Source organism: Prionailurus viverrinus, chromosome B3, assembly GCF_022837055.1.
Source record: "Prionailurus viverrinus isolate Anna chromosome B3, UM_Priviv_1.0, whole genome shotgun sequence".
Taxonomy (NCBI): Eukaryota; Metazoa; Chordata; class Mammalia; order Carnivora; family Felidae; genus Prionailurus; species Prionailurus viverrinus.
In genome coordinates, this window is record NC_062566.1 from 97,750,815 (window position 1) to 97,772,126 (window position 21,312).

Sequence of the window (21,312 nt, forward strand, 5' to 3'; positions counted from 1 at the left end):
AAACTATTGTTATTTTCCTAATGTCCATCTAGATTTCGATTCATTTGTAAGAAGAACCAAGAACACAGGTGAGCTGGTCAGGCTGCACCCTAAAATAAGGTGGTTTCTAGGGGGCTGTTGAGTGCTGCTGGCAACAGTTGCCAGTGACACACACACCATATCCGGGTCCCTGACTTAACCAGCACACATCCCATTGAAGGCTCGGCTCGTGAGTCTGACATTCCCCAATTCCTGGTAACCCTGTTGACATTAATACTTACTAATCATAGTTATATTTGAAGCATTTACTTTCGTTCCCGCAAGTATTTAAAATGGAGTTTCTCAGCACGTAATCGAGTTCCCAAGATGGGCCCGTAGGCTGGCTGTGGCTGCCTTCTTAAAAAGATAAATAAAAAAGATAATGCAATGGAGAAAGAACATGTGCCAGATGAAAGCATAAAAGGAAATAGACTAAGACCGAAATCCCACTCTACTAACAATATAGGCCAGCCTTGTTCTTCAGGCATTCACTGACTTGTGTGAAGCACTCTGCTACCTCATATGTGGGCCTGCTGGGAAGGAAGGAAATGAACGAACAAGGAAAAACCCTTGTTTTCAGCATTGCTGGCTACCTGGATAACCAACCCCAGGTTCTCCACAGCTGGCACATTATTTTCTTCCATATGCTGCTGTCAGAGGTGGGCCCTCTTGGGGAAACTGTATACCCAGCCAGCACCCTGCCTGGCTCTCGAGGGACGGAAGTGTGCACTGATGCTCTGGCCCTCATGGGCTTAGGCTCCAGGACACTGAGGGACAGCTGTCCTCTCTCAGAGTCACATAGTCATTTCTTTCTTTTTGTTTTTTAATGTTTATTTTTGAGAGAGAGCGAGGGAGGGGCAGAGAGAGAGGGAGACACAGACTCTGAAGCAGGCTCCAGGCTCTGAGCTGTCAGCACAGAGCCCGACATGGGGCTCGAACCCATGGACTGCAAGATGATGGCCTGAGCCGAAGTCAGATGCTCAACTGACTGGGGCACCCGGGCTCTATGACCCCACATAGTCATTTCCTTTCTGGGTACCCCTGATTGGGGGGGGGGATGGAGTGGTAGGGGGATGGCATCTGATTCCAGGAAGTCTTAGAGGATTGGTCTAAAACCCAGGCACAAGTACTTGTAAGACAGGACAGAGTGTGAGGCACAGGACCATGCCAGGGCTCAGAGGGAGTCAGGGAAAACCCCATTTCTGCTTGGGAAGACCCACGTGGGTAGTGGTGATGCCTGAGCCCATCAGTCACATGTGATTCCAACAAACGGGCTTGTTTGGAGACAGAAGAGTGCTGGAGGGAGGCTGAGCATGAGGCTGGGAATCCAGAATGACCTCTTGTCTGTCAGATTCAGAAACTTCCATGATTCTGCGATTGAGAATTGCTTCTCAGACTGATTTATTCATACCTCGGAGCCCACCACACACACAAACTCATCTTCTTCCCAAAAGAGCTCCAAAAACATTCATCTAGCTACATACTTTTAAAGAAAATTTAGATTACTTCTTACAGATTGCCTGTCTTATGGAGGCGGATGAGAAGTTGGCCTGGGAGTGTTTTTGAAAGGATTGTTTAAGTGATCGTTTGAGCCAAAAAGAAATCACCTTTTTATTATTCAAGGCAAAAGGCTCTTTCAAGCCAGCTGATTGAAGTGTAAAATTGCCCACACAGAAGACTTGGGGAAGCAAATCTTTCAGGTACAGCCAGGTGAGCACAGTCTTTTAGTGAGTGGTGGATGCATTTAGATCTTCTGTATGGAATCCCCGAGGCCAGTAGACTTACCAAAAAGGAATTGTTTAAAATCTTGTCATTTCAAACTCCAGGCAAAATATTGGCAAAGAAAAGAGTTTTCCAAAGTCAACCCATCATTGGCTCAGATATTAATAGAAAATCAGGAGTCAAAAAAAAGTCAGAAGATAGAGATTTTAAGTCAGGCCTGGTTTTAATTTTTATGTGGTTATTCTAACCAGTCAGACAAGCATACCCCACCCCACCCCCACGCCATCCCAACCAATACCTTGTCCCAGGCATAAATTATTCACCCGTTAGAGATGAATTAACCTTTTTTTAAGGGTTCCACCTTAAGGGTCATTAATTTAGCGAATTAACTGACATTCCTAGAAAAGCTCCATGGCTTGTGTCTGTAAATATTTACCCAGTTAGCGACACTTCAGACTGCACCCCCAAATCGCTGGTCCACTTCCAAAGGGTGAGCAGTTTACTTTCAGGAAATGGATTACTCACTTGTGGAATCAGACCAACACCCAGGCTGCTCAGTTTCAACATACTTTAAAATGCAAAAGGGAGCTTTCCTACCTCAAACTTTCAAAGCTTTTCCAGAAGAACCCAGAGGGGCCAGTGTACTGAGCCCAGTGAGACTGGTTCGGCCCGTATAGTTGAACACCATGATGGTGGCTACAGCCTGGTGGTGGGTGGCTGCTAAGAGACATCCCCGCGTGCCTGGAGAGAAGCCTCCCGGGCCCACCCTGTCTCCATTTGCCAAACACCTACGGGAAACGAGGGAGATCTGTGGAAAGGCCGGAGTGTGCTCAGCTGAGACTCAGCCCCACTCCACGCCCCCCTCTAGCTGCCTCGGATGGTTTCAGTTCTCAGCTGCAGCTGCCCACAGCTGTCTGGGAGGTGGATCTGGGCCTGGGGAGGCAGTAGGGGCTGGGGGTGGAATATGGAAGGTTTTTGAACCTGGCCCTTTTTGCCCAGCTAGCCAAAATAGGCCGTCAGGAGGCTCACCCTGTGAAGCTTTCATTTGGGGGTTAAGCGGCGTACCTCAGAGGGAGACCCTGGGCAGGAAGGGGCTTGCACAGTCTGCTGTTCAGTTCTGGATGCCAGGTTTTCAGAGAGATACCGAGTAAACCCAGAGGAGTGTGGCCAGGAAGCTTGCTCATAGACATCATATTATCTAAAGATTATTAGAAGGAACTGGGGATTTTGAGGTTGAAAAAGAAAATTTAGGGAGATAGCTATCCTGTGAAAGGGGGAATAGATTTTTTTAAATTTTAATTGCAATAAAATGTACATAACATTTGCCATTTGATCATTTTTAAAAAAATTTTTTTAATGTTTATTTATTTTTGAGACAGAGAGAGAGCATGAACGCGGGAGGGTCAGAGAGAGAGGGAGACACAGAATCTGAAGCAGGCTCCAGGCTCTGAGCTGTCAGCACAGAGCCCGATGCGGGGCTCGAACCCACGAACCGTGAGATCATGACCTAAGCCGAAGTCGGACGCCCAACCAACCGAGCCACCCGGGCGCCCCCATTTGATCATTTTTAAGTGTACAGTCCTGTTATACTAATTATATGCCCCGTGCAGTGCTACTTTCACCGCTCTGCATTTCCAAAACCTTTTCATCATCCCAAACAGAAACTCTTCACACATTAAACAATAGCTACCCCCCTCCCCTCAGCCCCAGGTGACCACGATTCTACTTTCTGTCTCTCTGAATTTGCCTACTCTAGGTACTCCTATAAGAGGAATCATATGCTATTTGTTCTTTAGTGCCTGGCTTCCTTTATTTCACTTAATGTTTTCAGTTTTTATCCATGTTGCAGCATGTATCAGAATTTCGCTCCTTTTAAAGGCTGAATAGTATTCCATTGTATGTATATACCAGACTTTGTTTATCCGTTCATCTGTTGGTGGACATTTGGGTTGCTTTTGGTTATTGTGAATAAGGCTGCTATGAATGGGTGTACAAGTATCTCTAGATTTCTTCTTTGTGGGTTTCAGAAAAATTGACCTTTGTTGAATGGGAAGAAGTTGCAGAGGCCAATTATGGCTTTAATAATCCTAGCCCCTTTGATGGTAAAAGTGGGCTCCCCATGGCTAGGAAGGAGCTCAGCCTTGGTGAGCATCACAGAAGAATCATGGGGTGGGACCCCCCACAAATAGTAAAGGAAAGGGAATCTTTGAGGGCCCTTCCAATCTCCAGAATTCTGTGATTCTCAGGCATATGGAGTGCACATCCTAAGGGAACCATCTGGAAAAAAAAGTGGTATCTGACCAACTTTCCCCTGAGGAGAAAAAGGGGAAGTGTGATGGTGGGGGGTGGGAGGTGAGGTCCACAGTTCTCAGCACAATCCCCTCGGTCTGCCCAGAAAGGAGGGCTTCCCCTGGGAGACCCGTCTGAGCCCCATCTCCTTGTAGGCTATGCTGAGTCCAGGTCAGGGGATGAGGGAAGGTGGAGGATGCTGGGTTGGGGAATGAGTGTCAGCTGAGGTGGGGATGCCCTGGGATCCAACACAATTAGCTTCATTCTGTCACAGTTGGGGGTTTTCTTATCATTAGTTGGGGAGGCCTAGCCAGAGAATTCCAGTATTCCAGAGTGAGTTTAATTGTGGGTGATTTCATTCTGCCCTTTTTATGTCGAAGCCAGAGGCTTGCGTCATATAACAGTGAATTCAGGGAGATTTTTTATTTGCATGTGAATCATAGCTTTTCCAGCTGAATGTCACTTACTTGGAATTTTTGTCTGATTTTGTTTTTGTTTTTGTCTCTTGGTGTTTTTCCATCGGGCTCTTTGGCTAACTAGAAAAAAAAAAACTAGAGGAAGGGCTCAATCTGACTGGAGCAGGGTTTGAGTTGGCAACTCAAAAAGAAGAGTATTATGAATGTGAAAAAAAGAAAACGGATGCTTTATTTTGCTTTGAGGGAGGGACCGAGGCCAAGTCAAATTGAGAGCTCTAATTTGGGAATGGTGTTATTACAGGTCACTGGGAGTTGGTTACGCTCTAAATTGGGAGGCCAGTCACATGAGGAGGCAGCAAAGGCGGATCACATGGGGGACAGTCGGGGCTCTTTTACAATGAACTTTTATTTTATTTACTACACAGTTGAAATGTACTTCTTTCGTGTTGAGAAACCAAGTCACCTTACTGGCGGTGAGCACTCCCTATGTTGGCCCATCAGTTGTTTTATTAGTGAGTCAGTTCTTGCCATGTGTAGGTTTTCTGGGGCTTTATTTAGGTACTGGAATCTGTTCAGTGATTAGTGGAGCAAGCCATGTGCTAAAGGTTATTTATTTGCTCTGCACCTTCACCTTCAGATCTTCTGAGGGGCTTGCATTATTCTCTTCCAAAGGCCCTACCCCATTTTTGATCTCAAGGTCAAGACATTCTGATATATATCCATGTAAATATATATATAACCTCTATTTATTAGGTTATCTTTCATGTCCTGTTACTATTAATATCAGCCTGCAAAATAAAAACCAAAAAAGATGGGTACTGCTCCCCACCATGGGCAGCTGGGAACAAAGTGTTCTTCCTACCCCAAATCGCAGACAGACCCTTGATGCCCTTGGCATCTCGGGGATGACCTGGAAAGGTGTGTGTGGTAAGCTGCTGATTTTTTGTGGAGAATCAAAATTGGCTTTTTTTGATGTAGAAAGCCCTGATTAGTTGGCTGTGTTTGAAATAAAAACAAAAATGCAGCCCAAGAAGAATATCTAGAACTCCGCGTCCAGTGCAAACAAGTTGTGCTCATGGTCCTAAATGGGGCGCGTTACTAAGTCTGTGACACAGAGAGTCTGCTGGTGCTTCCAAAGCATGTGGACCGGCGATGCTTGTGATCAAGGTTAGGAATAGAAGGTGTGTGGAAACTTTCTATAAAAGGCAGCTGGGGCCCCTGGACTGGTGTGGATGAGTGGTCAGGAAACTCTGGCACTGTTCATGGGCATACCAGAGTGTTGCTGCATGACCTTGTGTGAGCTTCTCTGTGCCTCAGTTTCCCTGAAGCACAATATTGGTTTTGGGAGGGGAGGATAAAGGATTCCAGAGATGTATGAGGTGTGAGATGTTAGCAGTAAATGGAGGGAGCGGGTGCCACATGGTATCACAGGAGCTCCAGTCAGGCCATGTGTCCCCAGACATGGCTGGGCCTCTAGTCTCTCCTCCAGCATCGTCCACTGTGGGCGATGCCTCTGACATCACAATACCCAGCTGGACACTCAATAATGATGAGCTGTGCCCAGTGGACACCAGAGGAGGGGAGAAAAGGAGGAGGACAAAGTGGGGAGGGAGGAGATGGAGCAATCCCTTATGTGATAATTCCATCAACTCAGCTTTTCATCTACCATCTGGTTCAACTGTAATGTGTTCAGCTCCATATAACCTATACAGCGTCTGTGCCCTCTCCCCCAAACTCAGCAAAATCTTAACGGTCCTCTAATCAAGAGAATTTTGCTCCTGTTGCTGCGTGTCTCGTGGTTCATCATCGGACCCGTGAGTTGATACTTCTTTACCTGACGGCTCTCCGGAGCAACCGTCTAGAGGTAATGGTCTGACCGCGTGGTCTAGGCTCTTCTGGGCCAACTGCACACCCACCTCCATCCTTCTCAGAGCAGCGCAGAACTCCGGGGTGGGGGCGATGTGGGAGTGGTTTGCGACGGTGTGGTTCTACGGTCAAGATACTTTAGAACGGAAATTCTCACCTACATTTTATCGTGAGCGACCCCCAGGCCTGGTCAGACTTTGTTAATGGTTCTAACAGCATTCTGAAACCCAAGTGGGCTGGATCGAGGCCTCTCTGTTGAGCCTTTGAGGGTGCCGTCACTCCTTTTTACTAGCTAGGTTGCTGTAACCACAACACTTGAGAGATCATCCCTCTCGTAGAAATATTATGACGTTTTGCTTGCTTATTTGTTGATAACTTTCTTAAAACTCCAACAACTTCCTCTTAAAAATAGGTCCCTGCCACCGATTGAGTTGATTCCTCTTAGCCCTTCTCCTGGTAGGATATTATTTTTCCTACCTGGTTTCACATCAGCCTTAACCTGCTGACCATGCCAACGCTAGAAATTGGAGGCCTTGATTTTTCTCTAAGTTCCTTTGACCAGTGGTTCTCAAACTTAAGCCTGGATTCAAATCACCTGAAGAGGTTTTTAAACAGAGTTTCTGATTTAGTAGATCTATAATGGGGATCCAGATTTTGCATTTCTAACAGGTTCCCAGGTGTGTGTGGGGAGGCCTGGGGTGGGGGGGCTGGGGGTGGTACGATACTAAGAACCTGTGTCTTAGGCCTTTTTGGCTCTCCTAGCCTCTCTTCCTCCCCTTCCCCAGCCTGCAGGAGAGGATCCCATGGAGCATTGCCCTGGTCCCTTCTATGATGGTAACATCATTAACAATTTTATAGCATTCACTATGGGCCAGACAGTGGTCCCTTGCTTTACACAGATTAAATAATTCAAACATCTTAACAGTCCTATGAGGTATCCCATTTTCCAAATGAGGAAACTGAAGTGTGTAGAGCGGTTAAGTGAATTGCCCAAGGTCACACTGCTAACCAAATGGATGGTCGGAATTCAAGATTCAAGCCCAGACAACACAGCTAGAGTCTATGCTGTCAGTCGCTATGCTTTCTTATCTTTCTTTTCCTCAAGTCACTTAGAGCACCTGATGCTCCTACAGTTTTTGGAAGTGAATACCTCAGAAAGGACACCCAAGACAACTGAGCATATCTTAGGTACTTGTAACCTATGTCTTGGGGTCTGAGTCTCCAGACAGCTCGGCTTCCACCTGTGTGTGTGTGTGTGTGTGTGTGTGTGTGTGTGTGTAGGTTAGTGGGAGATGGCTCTTTGAGAGCTGACTGAACCTCAGGAGGACCTCGGGAGGAGCTAATGTGAAGACACGGGCGGCATCCACCTCCGAAGGGAGGCTAGAGCTCCCCTTCTGCTAGAGCCCAGTGTCCCCTCACTATTCTGCCCTAGTCTGAAGGTTTCTGCTGTTGACACTTACCACCCTAAACAGAGACAGACAAAGCTGGGCAGGAACAGATCTGCTGTGTCAGCGGTTATGATAGAAAAGCACATGTGTCTATGGCCATACCACCCTGAACGTGCCCGATCTCTTCTGATCTTGGAAGCTAAGCAGGGTCGGGCTTAGTTAGTACTTGGATGGGAAAAGCACATGTATCTTTTGTCCACTGTGGTCCAGCAAGCCTGCGTGATCAAGCACTGACCTAGACAAGCATTAAGAGACACATAAATGGGAGGCACTGTCCCAGCCCTCAGGGAGCCAGCAGTCTTCATTCAGGAGAGAGTCACACAGCATGTACATCATTGAGCTGGTCTGTGTGGTAGAGAGGCAGTGAGGGCTAGAGCAGATCAACAGGGAGGAGGCAGATTCTTAAGCCACATCATGGATGAGGATGGGGAGCACGAGGGGAAGGGTTTGGATGTATGCAGGGCATATCTACAGCAGAAAATATTTGATAATAAATCTTTTAAGATTTGAACTCCCACAAGTTGTCTCCATTGGTGTAGTGATAATCGATTAAGCTTTTTGTGTTTTTTCCAGTAAACAATGTGTTGGATGCTCATTGGAGGTCTGCTGGAGGTTCTGGGGGTTATTTTAGAAAATGGATTCTATTCCTTACAGAGTTGCTGGTTGGTTCTATAAATGGAGGCCTTCTTAAAGTATTTTTTCTACCTCTCTGGTCTGATTCTGTCCAATTTTTTTGTATTGCGGACATTTCTGTGGGGTACAAAACTTTTCCCATGGCTATCTTTGACCCCACACACCCCATTAAGGAGGACAGACCCTAACACTGGGCCATCAACATTGATAGGGACTAAAGATAAAGACCCAACAGCTTAATAAATACATCTCCCCTTAAAGGTGGTGGTGTAAAGCTAGATTAAAACAAAATGGAGCGTGCCTGGGTGGCTCAGTTGGTTGAATGTCCGACTTCGGCTCAGGTCATGATCTCGCAGTCTGTGAGTTCGAGCCCAGCGTTGGGCTCTGTGCTGACAGCTCAGAGCCTAGAGCCTGCTTCAGATTCTGTTTTCTCCTCTCTTTCTGCCCCTCCCCCACTCATGCTCTCGCTCTCTCTCTCTCTCTCTCTCTCGCTCTCTCTCAGTCAAAAATAAATAAACATTAAAAAAAGTTTTTTTAAAAAAACAAAATGGGCCACTGCTGTCACTCCCAGCACTGGACCAGTGTTATATAAGTCCTCTTGCTGTTTTGGGGTCCTCTTTTGGTTTAGAATTCTAGACGGTATGTTTGAGGCTCAGAAAGGATGCACGAGAAGCTTTGTCTATAGTCTATAAAACTGTGGGCTGTGAGCTCTTGTCTCCTCCTGCAACTTTCCCACAAAGTCTGCTAAAGCAAAGCGTCCTCATCTGGTTAGTGCTCCTGATTCTGGTCCAGCCACTGACCTCTGAGTCTCTTTAATTTCAAGGTGGGATGCCCAGAAGGAGGGAATAGCCCAAAAGGACAGAAACGGCCTTGGCCATTCTCATTTCTAATTACAGAACTTCATCCTTTTCTATTGTCCTTCCTGCCTTTCTTCCTTCTTAACAGAGGACTTTAGAAATTAAAAAGTAGCTCCCCTTCTCAAGAAAACCAAAACAACCTTATTCTGAGCACATCGACAGACCTACTTACCTGAAAATGAGTTTGATGCACAAAGAACAGGTGAAAGAAAATAAACTGCCTTTTCTGCTTACCTTTGCATAAATTCCTGGAGTTGGCTAATAGCTCAAGAGAACCAGAAGGAGAGGTGTGCCTCTCACTCCCTCTACAGGGCTATACCTAATGAGGAAAAGCAAGCAGGATTGGAAACGTTTGAGGGTTGCTTACCCAACTCAATCCTTACACAGTTGATTAGGCCCTTCTTTTCAAATACAGTAACAGTTAATTTGTGACCATGGATTTGAATATCCTCCCTCCACAGAATTGTCCATTCTCTCCTCCCCTAGAATAACTTTTACATGTATTTCAGATTTCATACCTAAATGAGTGATACATGAATTTTACAGTCAACTTTTCTGGCACGTCTATTTTGGGGATGTATATGTGCTGTTCCTTGGTGACAGTATTTACACACATCACAGGGCTCTTACATTCGCACTTACACTTTGGATTCCCATCTCTCAGGATGGGAAATTTTGCCTGTAAGTTGCTGAGCAACTTCCACATTATTTTAGAAAGTGTGAGACTTAACAGCCCAGACTCATTTAAAGACACAGAATGGCCCCCTGTTGTCACAGGTGAATCAGCCCTTCCCAGACTTTGTGAGGTTTGTAAACCTACTGTGGGAAGTGGCTGTTGTTCAGTTTGGTCTGTTGGATCAAGCATGAACTATTCCTTTGAGATTTGACCTGTGTATATTTCTCTCAGGACACTCCTTATGGACTCCATCTGGCCATTGCCAAAGATTTTAGCCTGGAGTTCTTCACTAATAAATACGATGGCAGGTAGGCTACCTGGACAACAGTGTGCTTCTTTCAAAGTTCTCATTTGTAGAACTGCTCATGGAATAAGGCCCGAATCTGCGTGTTCTCGGACAAAGCATGTTTTCCTCCTTTGCAAGGTCAGCATGAGGATTGCCAATTCATTATTCTGAAATGCTATTGGAGAGTCATTCTGTGGTGTGTGGGGTTTTGTCAGTGGTGGTCTGGGAGTGCGAGAACGGCACTGAAGTTTAGTGAGTGGGAAAACTTCCTGCTTTGGGAACATTTATGGCCTCTCCTCTGAGAGGTTTTTGGTATAAAAAAAACTAGCTGAATGTGGTTTGTAAGGATTTGTCTTGCATTTGTCAAGAGTAAGGTAACATTTTCTTCATCTCTAATTTATATGACTCTTAGGAGACCCATTCCTGTGAGGTTTTATTAGAACATAATTACTTACGGCCAAAAAATTTGGATGTTACAATAGTTTTAACACAGCCCTATTGGCATTGGTTTTCTTTCTTTCTTCAACAGATGTTTGCAAGAGAGTCATATTAAATACATCTAATTCTGCTGCCTCAGCCTAATGAATCTTTATCATGAAGATTACTTTAATTGGTGTCAGTTACAATCAAGAAAAATCACCCATTATGCTTTTGTTTTCCAGCACGTGGGGAAATTTTCCATCCTAACAATACTGAGAGGGGAATGTAGTGAAGATTTTGAAAATTAAGTTAGTCATTTTATTTTCCTCTTTTACACGTTCCTGTTTTTATTTGACACTAAAGCTAAAAGTAATCAGAATTCTGCACAGTCCAACTAGAAAGAGGTGACTGAACTGTTTCAGGGTGACCCGTGACACCTATAATAGTTTGCAGGTCACCAATTCTTCATTTAAAAGAAATTCCTAGGAAATGCCTAAGATTTGAGTAAGAAATCCCAAAGTCTAACAAACCACTCTCAAACAAAATGCCTGGGAACAACTTTATGTAGCCATTTAAAAATGCGATTGATAGGGGCGCCTGGGTGGCGCAGTCGGTTAAGCGTCGGACTTCAGCCAGGTCACAATCTCGCGGTCCGGGAGTTCGAGCCCCGCGTCGGGCTCTGGGCTGATGGCTCAGAGCCTGGAGCCTGTTTCCGATTCTGTGTGTCCCTCTCTCTCTGCCCCTCCCCCGTTCATGCTCTGTCTCTCTCTGTCCCAAAAATAAATAAACGTTGAAAAAAAAAATTAAAAATAAAAAAAAAAAAATAAAAATGCGATTGATAAATGACAATGCATGGGAAAATGGGCACAACATTACTACCCACATGGAGCTATTGTCTAGTGGAGAAGTACAGAAAATAGGTGTGATACACAACAGGTCACATGGTAAATGCTGTGGAGAAAAATAAAGCAAGGCACGGTGGATAAGGAAGTGTAAGGTGAGGGAGTAATATGGGCAATTTAAAATACTGTGGACAGAGAAGTTCTCACTCAGAAGGCAACATTTTAAGCAAAGGCATAACTGAGAGGGGCTGGATGTGGATCTGGGTAGGGGAAAAAGCATTCCAGGCAGAAGAAACAGCAAATGCAAAGGTTGAGGGGTAGCACATATCTGGCATGTGAAAGAAACAACAAGGAATCCAAATGGACTGAAAAGAATGAGGGACCAGTAGTGGGGAATGAGGTTCCATCATAGAGGACCTAATATGTTATTGTATGGCTTTTGCTCAGAGATGAGAAACCATTGGAATGTTTGATCAGAGAAGTGACATGACCTATCTTCCAGTATAAAAAGATGATTCTGTTTGTTATGTTGTTTGTGGGGCAGGAGGTGGATGGAATACAGAAGTGTGGTGAGAGGTGGTTAGAATCTGGGTATGTTTTAAAGATTCAGCACACAGAGTTGCTAACAGATTAAACATGGGATATAAGAGGAGTAGTCAGTCCATGATGCTCGAAGGTTTCAACCCAAGCTACTGGAAAGATAGACGAGCCATTGCTGAGATAGAACAGAGGACCGAAGGAGCAGATCTAGTGACAGCAAGAGGGGGAACTCAGTTTTGGACAGAGTAACTTTGAGATCATCCCAGTGGATGTGTAGAAGATGCAACTGAATGTGCATCCAAGATGAGACCTGGGCCAGAGATACAAATATGGGAGTCATCTGTACAGACATGAGGTCAAAACTGAGGCAAGTGGTCAGGGGAGCTGGCCAGTTTTATGTGCCCGCTGGGAATGGGCAGCCTTAGACCTACAAAAGTTAGCCATGGCCAGGAGGAGGTCAGAAACCTGAATGTGAATCCCAGCCCTAACTTGAGCTCTTGGCCAAGATCTCAGGACTAGTTGACTACTGGCCTGGGTCCTTCAGGAGCAAAGGAGACCTCATGGAGCACCTAGTCATGCCAGTGCCCAGGAAAAAGAGTGACCAAGATAGAAAATCCCCCTTGAAGAATGACCAGATCACTTGGGAGTGGTAAGTGGGTATTGTAGGTGTCTGTTCAAGTCACAGGTACCCTTTGAGGATGGTCAGTGAATGACCAACAGCTAATGACCCTCATGGTCCCAGAGAAAGCTCTAATGGTTATAATGGGCTATGTAGTCTACTACATAGATTCCTTTCTTTTCTAGTGAATTCAAGGGGCAGTAGCATTAAAAAAAATTTTTTTTTAATGTTTTTATTTATTTTTGAAGGAGAGAGAGAGACAGAGCATGAGTGGGGGAGGATCAGAGAGAACGGGAGACAGAATTCGAAGCAGGCTCCAGGCTCCCAGCTGTCAGCACAGAGCCCGATGCGGGGCTCGAACTCACAAACTGTGAGATTATGACCTGAGCTGAAGTCGGATGCTTAACCAACTGAGCCACCCAGGAGCCCTGGGGCAGTAGCATTTTTGAGTGATTTTTTGTTTTTTTACCAAATAACATGAAGCTCTAATTAGTTAACTAGTAAGCTATATTCATCAACTATTGCTGTGTAACAAATCACCCCAAAACTTAAGAGCTTCACATCATCTTCCCCTCACAGTTTTCTGAGGGTCAGAAATTTGGGACAACCTTGCTGGGTAGTTCTGGCTTAAGGTCTCTTGCATGGTTGCAGTCAAGATATTGACTAGAACTGGAGAATCCACTTCCAAGGTAGCTCACTCACATGGCTGGCAAGTTGGTGCTGGCTGTTAGCAGGAGGTCCGATTTCCTCCCCACACAAGCCTCCCCCAGGGCTGCCTGAGTGTCTTCATAATTGATGTGGCTACCTTCCTGCAGAGTGCGGGAGCCAAGAGAGGAGGTGGAAGCTACAATGCCTTCTATGACCTAATCTCAGAACACCTTACCACACTCTATTGGTCACACAGACCTGTTTGGATTCAGTGTGGGAGGAGAATACACAAGGGTGTGAATACTGAGAGGCAAGGATCCATGGGAGCCACCTTGGAAGCTGGCAGTTAACCTCCTTGAAAATGGAGAAAGTTTCTATCTATCCAGTCCTTTATATCTGCTCAAAGCACCACTTGCAGCTATAGGGGCTCAGTAACTGCATGCTGTCCCAGTCCCCCATAACAGCTAGTCTAATCCACATGTTTTATATGGCTCCACCAAATTATGGGGATGTTTGTCCAGTCATTTCTAGCTTAAGTAGGCACCTTAGGAGACGATAGACAAGTGCAGGTGCCAGCACAAGAATCCCACCGTTGCCATGTTGGGATTTGCCATTTTTCCCCCTGACTTTTTAGGTGCCCTGTCAGCTCACATTCCTACCAAATGCATAGTGTCTGTTATTACCACTGGCCATCTGTCCCCAAGTTGTGCAGAGTTGCACTACATTTAGAAAGCTTTAGTACATGACGTGTAATAGAAATCCTTCCAAGGAGAATTTGACCATTTAAGATCCACTAGAATTCGTGCCTTTTATTGCATTTATTTAAACAGTACTTCTTGTGTGTGTGCACTTAATTTCCAGCCATTTCTCGCATGAACAAATTGCCTAAATATACTTGTGAGAAACCCTTTTATAGTAAATGTTATTAAACCAAAAACAAGGGTATAATAAAATAGCAATTTAAGGGTAATTTACTAACAACTGGAACCCTTAAACATTGACATACTATTGTGTAGTAATAATACCAGACTTGGTATTTAAGCACAATCTTTGTCACTCTAAGAATCATTGGGACAGTTTCCTAATCCTCATGGACTTTTATTATAGCTCTTTCAGGATTTTTTTACTACTCCTATGTCACTGGCTTGTAAATTATAAATCATCAACTTTTACCCACGTAAAACATCCAGCAAATAACATCTTTGCTCCTTATCTAGAGAAAATATTCAGAGAAAGTAGTAGAAGTGAGTTGGCACCATTGAATCTTGCTGTTCTTGGACCTCTGTATTCCAGAGTGTCTACTAAATACAGTGGTATGGGGGTGTATGATAACAGAAACTGCATCACAGAAGTGATTGACTCATTGAAAGTTTCAGGATTTCTAAGTCTTCCCCAGTAAGGAAAATCTGTTGACTACACATCTCAGTAAAAGCTCCTTGCTCTCTGGAAAGTGGTGTGAATGCCACAAAGAAGACCAATGGGCAGGGCAGCTGGACAGGACCTAGCTCTCATGTACCAAGTGCCCACATGTAGGACCAGGCTTCTGTGTGAAGGTGGAGATGCTTATTCTTTGATCAGTGTCCTGGGGATGCTTATCCTGAGAGACTGACTCAGTACTAACTAGAAAGTAGTAGACCTTGCAATGCTGGCTTATTAGCTTGCCATGAGGAGCCATCATCAGAGGGACCAGATGTACTCCAAGTCCATATACTCAGCACAGGAAGGCCTCCACAGGAAGCCAAATCATGATCAGAAACCATTTAACTTGCCCTGAAAAGCTATCATCACAGAATCTTGCAAGAGACGATCCAAGTCTGTATGGTCAGTTCATTCTCACCCAGGAATGAAGATACCGGGAGCAAAATCATAGTCCAAAAGTTGTTTGGCGAGTGGATAATCAGGATGAGGGAGGCTGAGGTGACTGTTGAGTGGCAACAGGTTAGCTTCATGAGTTGATCTCAGAATGGGAATGATTTTGCCTGAAGGGCTGAACTGCTCAAAGCCAATGCTAACACTTAATTTTTCCAGAGGTGTATTCCAGTTTTGAAGAGGTATATTGTATTTTTTTTTTTTGATCACATAACATATTACCCAAAACTTAGCAGATAAGGAAAAACAAACACGTTATCACATGCAATTCCTATGGATCAGGAATATGAGAGGTTCTGGCTCAGGGTCTCCCAAATGTGGTCCAGAGTGCAGTCATCTGAAGGCTTAAGGGGCCGGGGGTTCTGTTTCCAAGATGGTTCCCTCACATGGCTAGCAAGTTAGTACTAGCTGTTGGCAGGAAGCCTCAGTTCCTCACTTTCAAGACCCCTCTCCCTACTGGGTTCTTTGAGTATCATCATAGCATGGTAGCTAACTTCCCCCAGAGTGAGTAACCCAAAAGAAAGCAAGGCAAAAGCCGCCAGTGCCTTTTATAACCTAATCCATGAACTCACACACTGTCTTTTCCGCTACACTCAATTTGCTAGAAATGACTCACTAAGTCTAGCCTGCCCTGAAGGAGAAATGAATTCATTAGGCTCCATCTTTTAGACAGGAATGTCAAAGAAGGTGTGGACATACTTTAAAACCCACAGTAAGTATCACCTACGTTGTCTCTGCAACTCCTTTTTTTCCTGCCCTTCCATAGCTGGCAAGTCTTCTGCTGATCCATGTACTCTACTGATACATTCATATTATTGTCTTTGTAAATATAATACACATATACACCTTTTATATGTAATTATATAACATATATGATATAATATTTATAATGTGGATAATATGTTACACATTACACATATTGTCTATATTAAAAATATTAATGTATTGAACTTATGGCCAAACTCTTCTAGCATGATAATCATTATGTATCTTTATGCTCATTTGTGTACCCCCATTCTGCCACCTCACTAGCGGGGGACCTGTGGCAAATTGCTTGACTCTCTGTGCCTCTGTATCCTCATCTGTAAAATTAGACTGTAATAGGACCTACCTCATAAGTTTCTTGTGAGATTTAAATGAGTAATTACACGCACAGCGGTTGGAAGAGTGCCTGGCACATAGAGACCATTCAATACCATCAGCTGTCAGCGTGGTGTCTGTAGTTGCTGCAGAATAGTTTGATCCAGTAGTACACCTCGGAAGACTACCCTCAGAGGGCTATCTTGGGTCCATGTTCCCAGTGGCAGTACACAAAAGTCAGGGTGGTCTTCCTGGCTACACCACAGTCCCACAGCATCCAAGCCCTGAACCGAAAATGCAGAAAGAACTGTTTCAGGCCTGGGAGGGACCAGGGCCAGAGGTTTCTTGTTTTCCTTTCCTCTTTGCTGCGCTTGTTCCTCCTCTGGCTCCCAGGTTACCCCTGACCCAGAGTGCTTACATGGAGATAACATGTTTAGTTTGCACTCTGAGTCCTATTTATGTTTTGTTTTTGTTCCTTTTTTTTTTTTTAAGGCTGACCTTTTGCAGAAGGGTAGAATACCCAAACAGGGAAGTGACCTCGCAGAAACCTAGGGAGTTCCTCAGCCTCGTGAACTTGTATTAAGAGTTGTTACTACATTGTATTTCTAAGTCTACGTTTTCCAGGGTGTATACTAGCTACATATGATCATCTGATTGATGTCAGACAGATTGATCTTCCTCTCAGGACCTTTTGCTTCTTGCCAGTGCCTCTTGAGCTCCTTGGGCTTAATGAATAGATTTTATCTTTATCCGAAGCATACTTGTAATTAAAAACATGCTGGGTGTTTGCTGAAAATGTATTGATGGGAAGTTAGAGCTGGTGCTTCCTCCGTCTCCCAAAGCTACTTTAAAAGGGAAGCCATACCTAACGGAATGCACCAGGGTTGTCTTTTGTCAGGTGACAGGTAGCTAAATATAGAGTTGGAGCTGGGAGGGACGTGCTGAGGTCACTTGTGCCCTCCTGCCATCCGCCTTCCCCATCTGAATGTCTCCAGCTCTGTGGCTAGCCCATTCTGTAGCCTCCAGCCATACATGGCTTCTGAGCACTTCAGCTGTGGGTAGTCCAAGTTGAGATGTGATATCGGTGGTAATATACACCCTGCGTTTCAAAGACTTAATGCAAAGACAGGCATGTAGAATGTTTCCTCAATAATTTATAGTTGATTACAAGTTGAAATAGTATTTTGATACATTGGATTAAAGAAAATACATCATTACAATTAATTTCCCCTCCCTCTTTTCACTTTTCTTTTAATATTAGGAAGTTCTAAATACCGTGTGTAGCTCACATTACGTTCCTATCCGTCAGTGCTCCCTTAGGCATCTATCTCTATTCTTCAGGCCTCCAGCACATAGATTATAAGGCTTTCCTTGGTGACTCCTCTGGGTCTTTTGTCATTGTGGTAATTCATTTCTTCTCCACATCCAATCTTAATCTCTGCTGCTTCGATTTGAAGACTTCTACTTCAAATAGTTGGCTCTTCATCTTCTTATGAAATCCCCACTTGAAAAGAGTTGAGCGTCTCTTCATATTGTTCACCTGTAAGCCCAGTAGCCCCATTTTCTTTCAGCTTTTGACTTTCTACCTCTTCCAACTCTGATATTTTTTAATGATCTTCCCTGGGTAATCCTTAGACTCTGTATATTACTTTTAAAACTCGGTATCCAAAACCAACCAACATGGCTCTAATGTGGGCCTGAGTAGTGCAGAGACAAGTAGAAGAAATTATGTCCACCATCAAGTACTTGATGGTCCTTTTAATGCATTACCACACAAGGAGGGACAGATGCTGTTGGTAACAGTCTTAACTGATGAGGAAGTTGAGGCTCAGGTAGGTGAAGTAACTTAACAAGGTCCCACTGCAAATTAAGTGGCAGATCTGGGATTCATGCCCAGGTTTGCCAGGTTCTGGAGCTTATATTCATTCGTTATATATCATGTCTTCCTTGCCTGATACTTTTCTTTGAATACACCCTTGATCTCGAGGGGCTTTATAGTACTTGACTGATGAATTTGTAGCTTCTGGTCAACAATGATTCTTGAGCTTGTTCTGTTATGTTTCTGTCTTACTGGAATTGTGAAGTCCTTCTGCTAAATTCCGGATACTCCCTTTCAACTCTGCAGATTCCTCTTGAAGGCCAGCCAGTAGGACTGCCCTGCCCTGGCCTATTGTAGGGTAATTTGTAGGCAAGAGGCAATGTCTTCAGCTGTCAGGAGTGTCTTTTCAGGAAGGGAGCTTTCTTTCTTGTGGCCTGAGATCTTCAGGATAACTATCAGTTTCCAGAACAAGCTACTTCTCAAAGGCCAGTCAAGGCAAAGTACATTGTTTATCCATGTTTACCTAAAGGCAACAAGTGTGTGTTTTGAGTAGAAGGCAACAAGAAGGGATCCTTGAGAGTGTGTTAAAAATGGATCTTCTCACGAATGAACATTGAAGACATGATACCAAGTGAAATAACCAGTCACAAAAGGACAAATACTGTATAATTTCACTTACAAGAGGTAACTAGAGTAGTCAAATAGACAGACAGAAAATACAGCGGTGGCTGCCAGGAGCTGGGGGAGGGGAGAAATATGGAGGGATCATTCAGTGAGTACAGAGTTTCAATTTGAAAAGATGAAAAAGATCTGGAAATGGATGGTGGTGATGGCTGCACAACATTGTGAATGTCCTTAAAGCCACACCACTGCATGCTTGAAAACGGTGAAAATAGTAGATATTATGTTATATATATTTTACCATAATGAAGACAACTAACAAGATTTTCTATACATAAGAAAAATAGCTTGCTTATCACGTGTGATCGGAGGTGGTACTGGAGCTAAGTCCCATCCTGGGTTTGAGATCACAATTGTTTTCTGAGGTAGCTTCTCATGAGAAAGTGCATCCTTCACTGAGATGAGGGGAGTTCTTTCTTTTTCTGACAGATTTCTCCATCTAGGAAGTTTTACTTCACACAGATGCCTTTGCCAGGGTGTAAACTACTTTTCCACAGATGTCTGGGGTAGGAAAAGCAGCCTTACCTCCAAGGGATCCAATGAACGTTTGACAACACTTGCTTTTCTGTGGAGATTTTCTTATTCCTTATCCCCCTATCTGAAGGTGTGTCTAGACTTTTCTAAGAAAGAGTGCAGGGCTGTAAGTTCTATTTGGTTGTACCAAAGTAGTTGTAGCCTCTTTGGAGACCTGAATGGGAATTAGATTGAGCACCCGAACCTCTAAGAACATTTGTTCTGTGTTTCATTGATGTCAGTGCCCCCTGACATCCCGGAGTCAGTCATCCAATCTGATGAGTGGGCCATTTTGAGAAACATTCAGCCAGGGTACATAGATTGAGACTCTAACCCATAGGAATTCTCTCTACAGTGCGGTGTTTCATGCCATTGTGGGTGTATTTGCTTATTTGCCCCGTATATTTTCCTTTTCAGGAATCATTAACCAATGGCAACAGGAATCCAAGGATAAAGTGATTTCCCTCCTGTTAACTCACCTGCCTTTGCTGAAGCCAGGAAACCTCGATGCAAAAGTTGAGTATATGAAACTGCTGCCCAAAATCCTGGCGCACTCTATTGAACACAACCAGCACATTGAGGAGAGCAGGCAGCTGCTGTCCTATGCTTTGATACATCCGGCCACTTCGTTGGAAGACCGCAGTGCTTTAGCCATGTGGCTGAACCACTTGGAGGACCGCACGTCGACCAGCTTCGGCGGCCAGAACCGAAGCCGCTCAGACTCTGTGGATTATGGGCAGACTCACTACTATCACCAAAGACAGAACTCCGATGACAAGCTCAATGGGTGGCAGAACTCTCGGGATTCGGGGATTTGCATCAACGCCTCCAACTGGCAGGACAAAAGCCTGGGGTGTGAGAACGGCCATGTGCCCCTCTACTCCTCTTCATCTGTCCCCACCACAATCAATACGATTGGAACCAGCACAAGTACAAGTAAGTTCCCAGGAAGCCCGTAAAGCAGTGTGCTTTGGTGACTTGCTGTGTGTGGCATGTCCCACTGCGAATGTCTGCTCTGAGCACCCCATGACCCTGGGAGAGACGGGCCGATGGGAATCGGCTGTGGGAAGGGGATCTTTGCATCCCATACCTGTTGCTCTTTTGACTCTGGAAAGATAAAAATGCTGGGCAGGTAGAAATGAGTGATGGTCCAAATTTGGGTTATAAACAGACTGAAAAATAAATACATTTGAGAGAAGAGTAAGTGGTGAAAGAAGGAAACTTCCCGTTTCCACGAGTAGAAATGCCTTTTACCCGCATGCCTTTCGCCCTGGAGTTTTTGGATTTGCCAGAACACTGAGTTATGAGTGATTCTCTAAACCTGATTCTAACCCATGGTTAACCAGATGCCCTCATGGGGTTTGTGCATTTTCTTTTTTTTTTTTTTTTCTGTTTTCTTTCTTTCTTCCTTTTTTTTTTTTTTCCTTTTTTTCATTTCACCCTGGAATGTTCCCTCCCTTGCACTTTCTGGGTTTTAGCCCCAGTTGTTGGGGGCACTTTTCCTCCTGACCAGGGAAGTAGGTTTGCTAACTTGAGAATGCTGCTCTGTGCTGTGGCCTTTTCTCACTCCGCCTCACCTAGGAGAGGCGGGTCAGGAACCGTTCTGCAGAAAGGGAGAGCAGAGGACAGCTTTCTGCTCTTTTGACCACTAAGGCAAAGTACCCTGCTCGCAGCTGGGACTAGGGCTGGGAATCCTCTGTATGGCTCCCCACTTAGGCTGAGCAAAGTGACAGACGTGCCATTTGTGCTTCTGTAAAGTGACAGTATGGGAGGGGGGCCTGTCATTGAACAGAAATCATCCATGCTACTTGCGTGTGTTCGTGAATACAGTGTCTGCAGTGAGATAACTTTCTCAGTGGAAAGCTTTTGTGGTTAGACCTTACGTGCCTGTCAACATGCAGGAACCCCCAATTAAAAGATCTGAGAGTATTAAGAATTAGCGGTGACAGCTTCTTGGCCTCTACCTCTACTTGGATCTTTTTGCTAATGGGCCCTTTTAAATGGCTTTCTCAAATACATAGGAGTGTCGAATTATAACTACGTTAATTGAAACAGGACCTTAGTGGAATA

At 44.6% G+C, this 21,312-nt stretch overlaps 1 protein-coding gene across 5 annotated transcripts in view; it reads left to right on the top strand.

The window, feature by feature from the left end:
- SAMD4A (sterile alpha motif domain containing 4A) overlaps positions 1–21,312 on the top strand; it is a 218,617-nt gene that overhangs the window by 105,996 nt on the left and 91,309 nt on the right. For 3 of the 5 annotated variants that reach the window (XM_047861393.1, XM_047861395.1, XM_047861394.1), the window contains exon 3: positions 19,660–20,178. In XM_047861393.1, coding sequence (XP_047717349.1) covers positions 19,660–20,178 — 519 coding nt within the window. Of the gene's footprint in view, positions 1–6,014; positions 6,310–19,659; positions 20,179–21,312 lie in introns of those variants that run through there. The other 2 variants (XM_047861396.1, XM_047861397.1) reach the window with 2 other exon arrangements.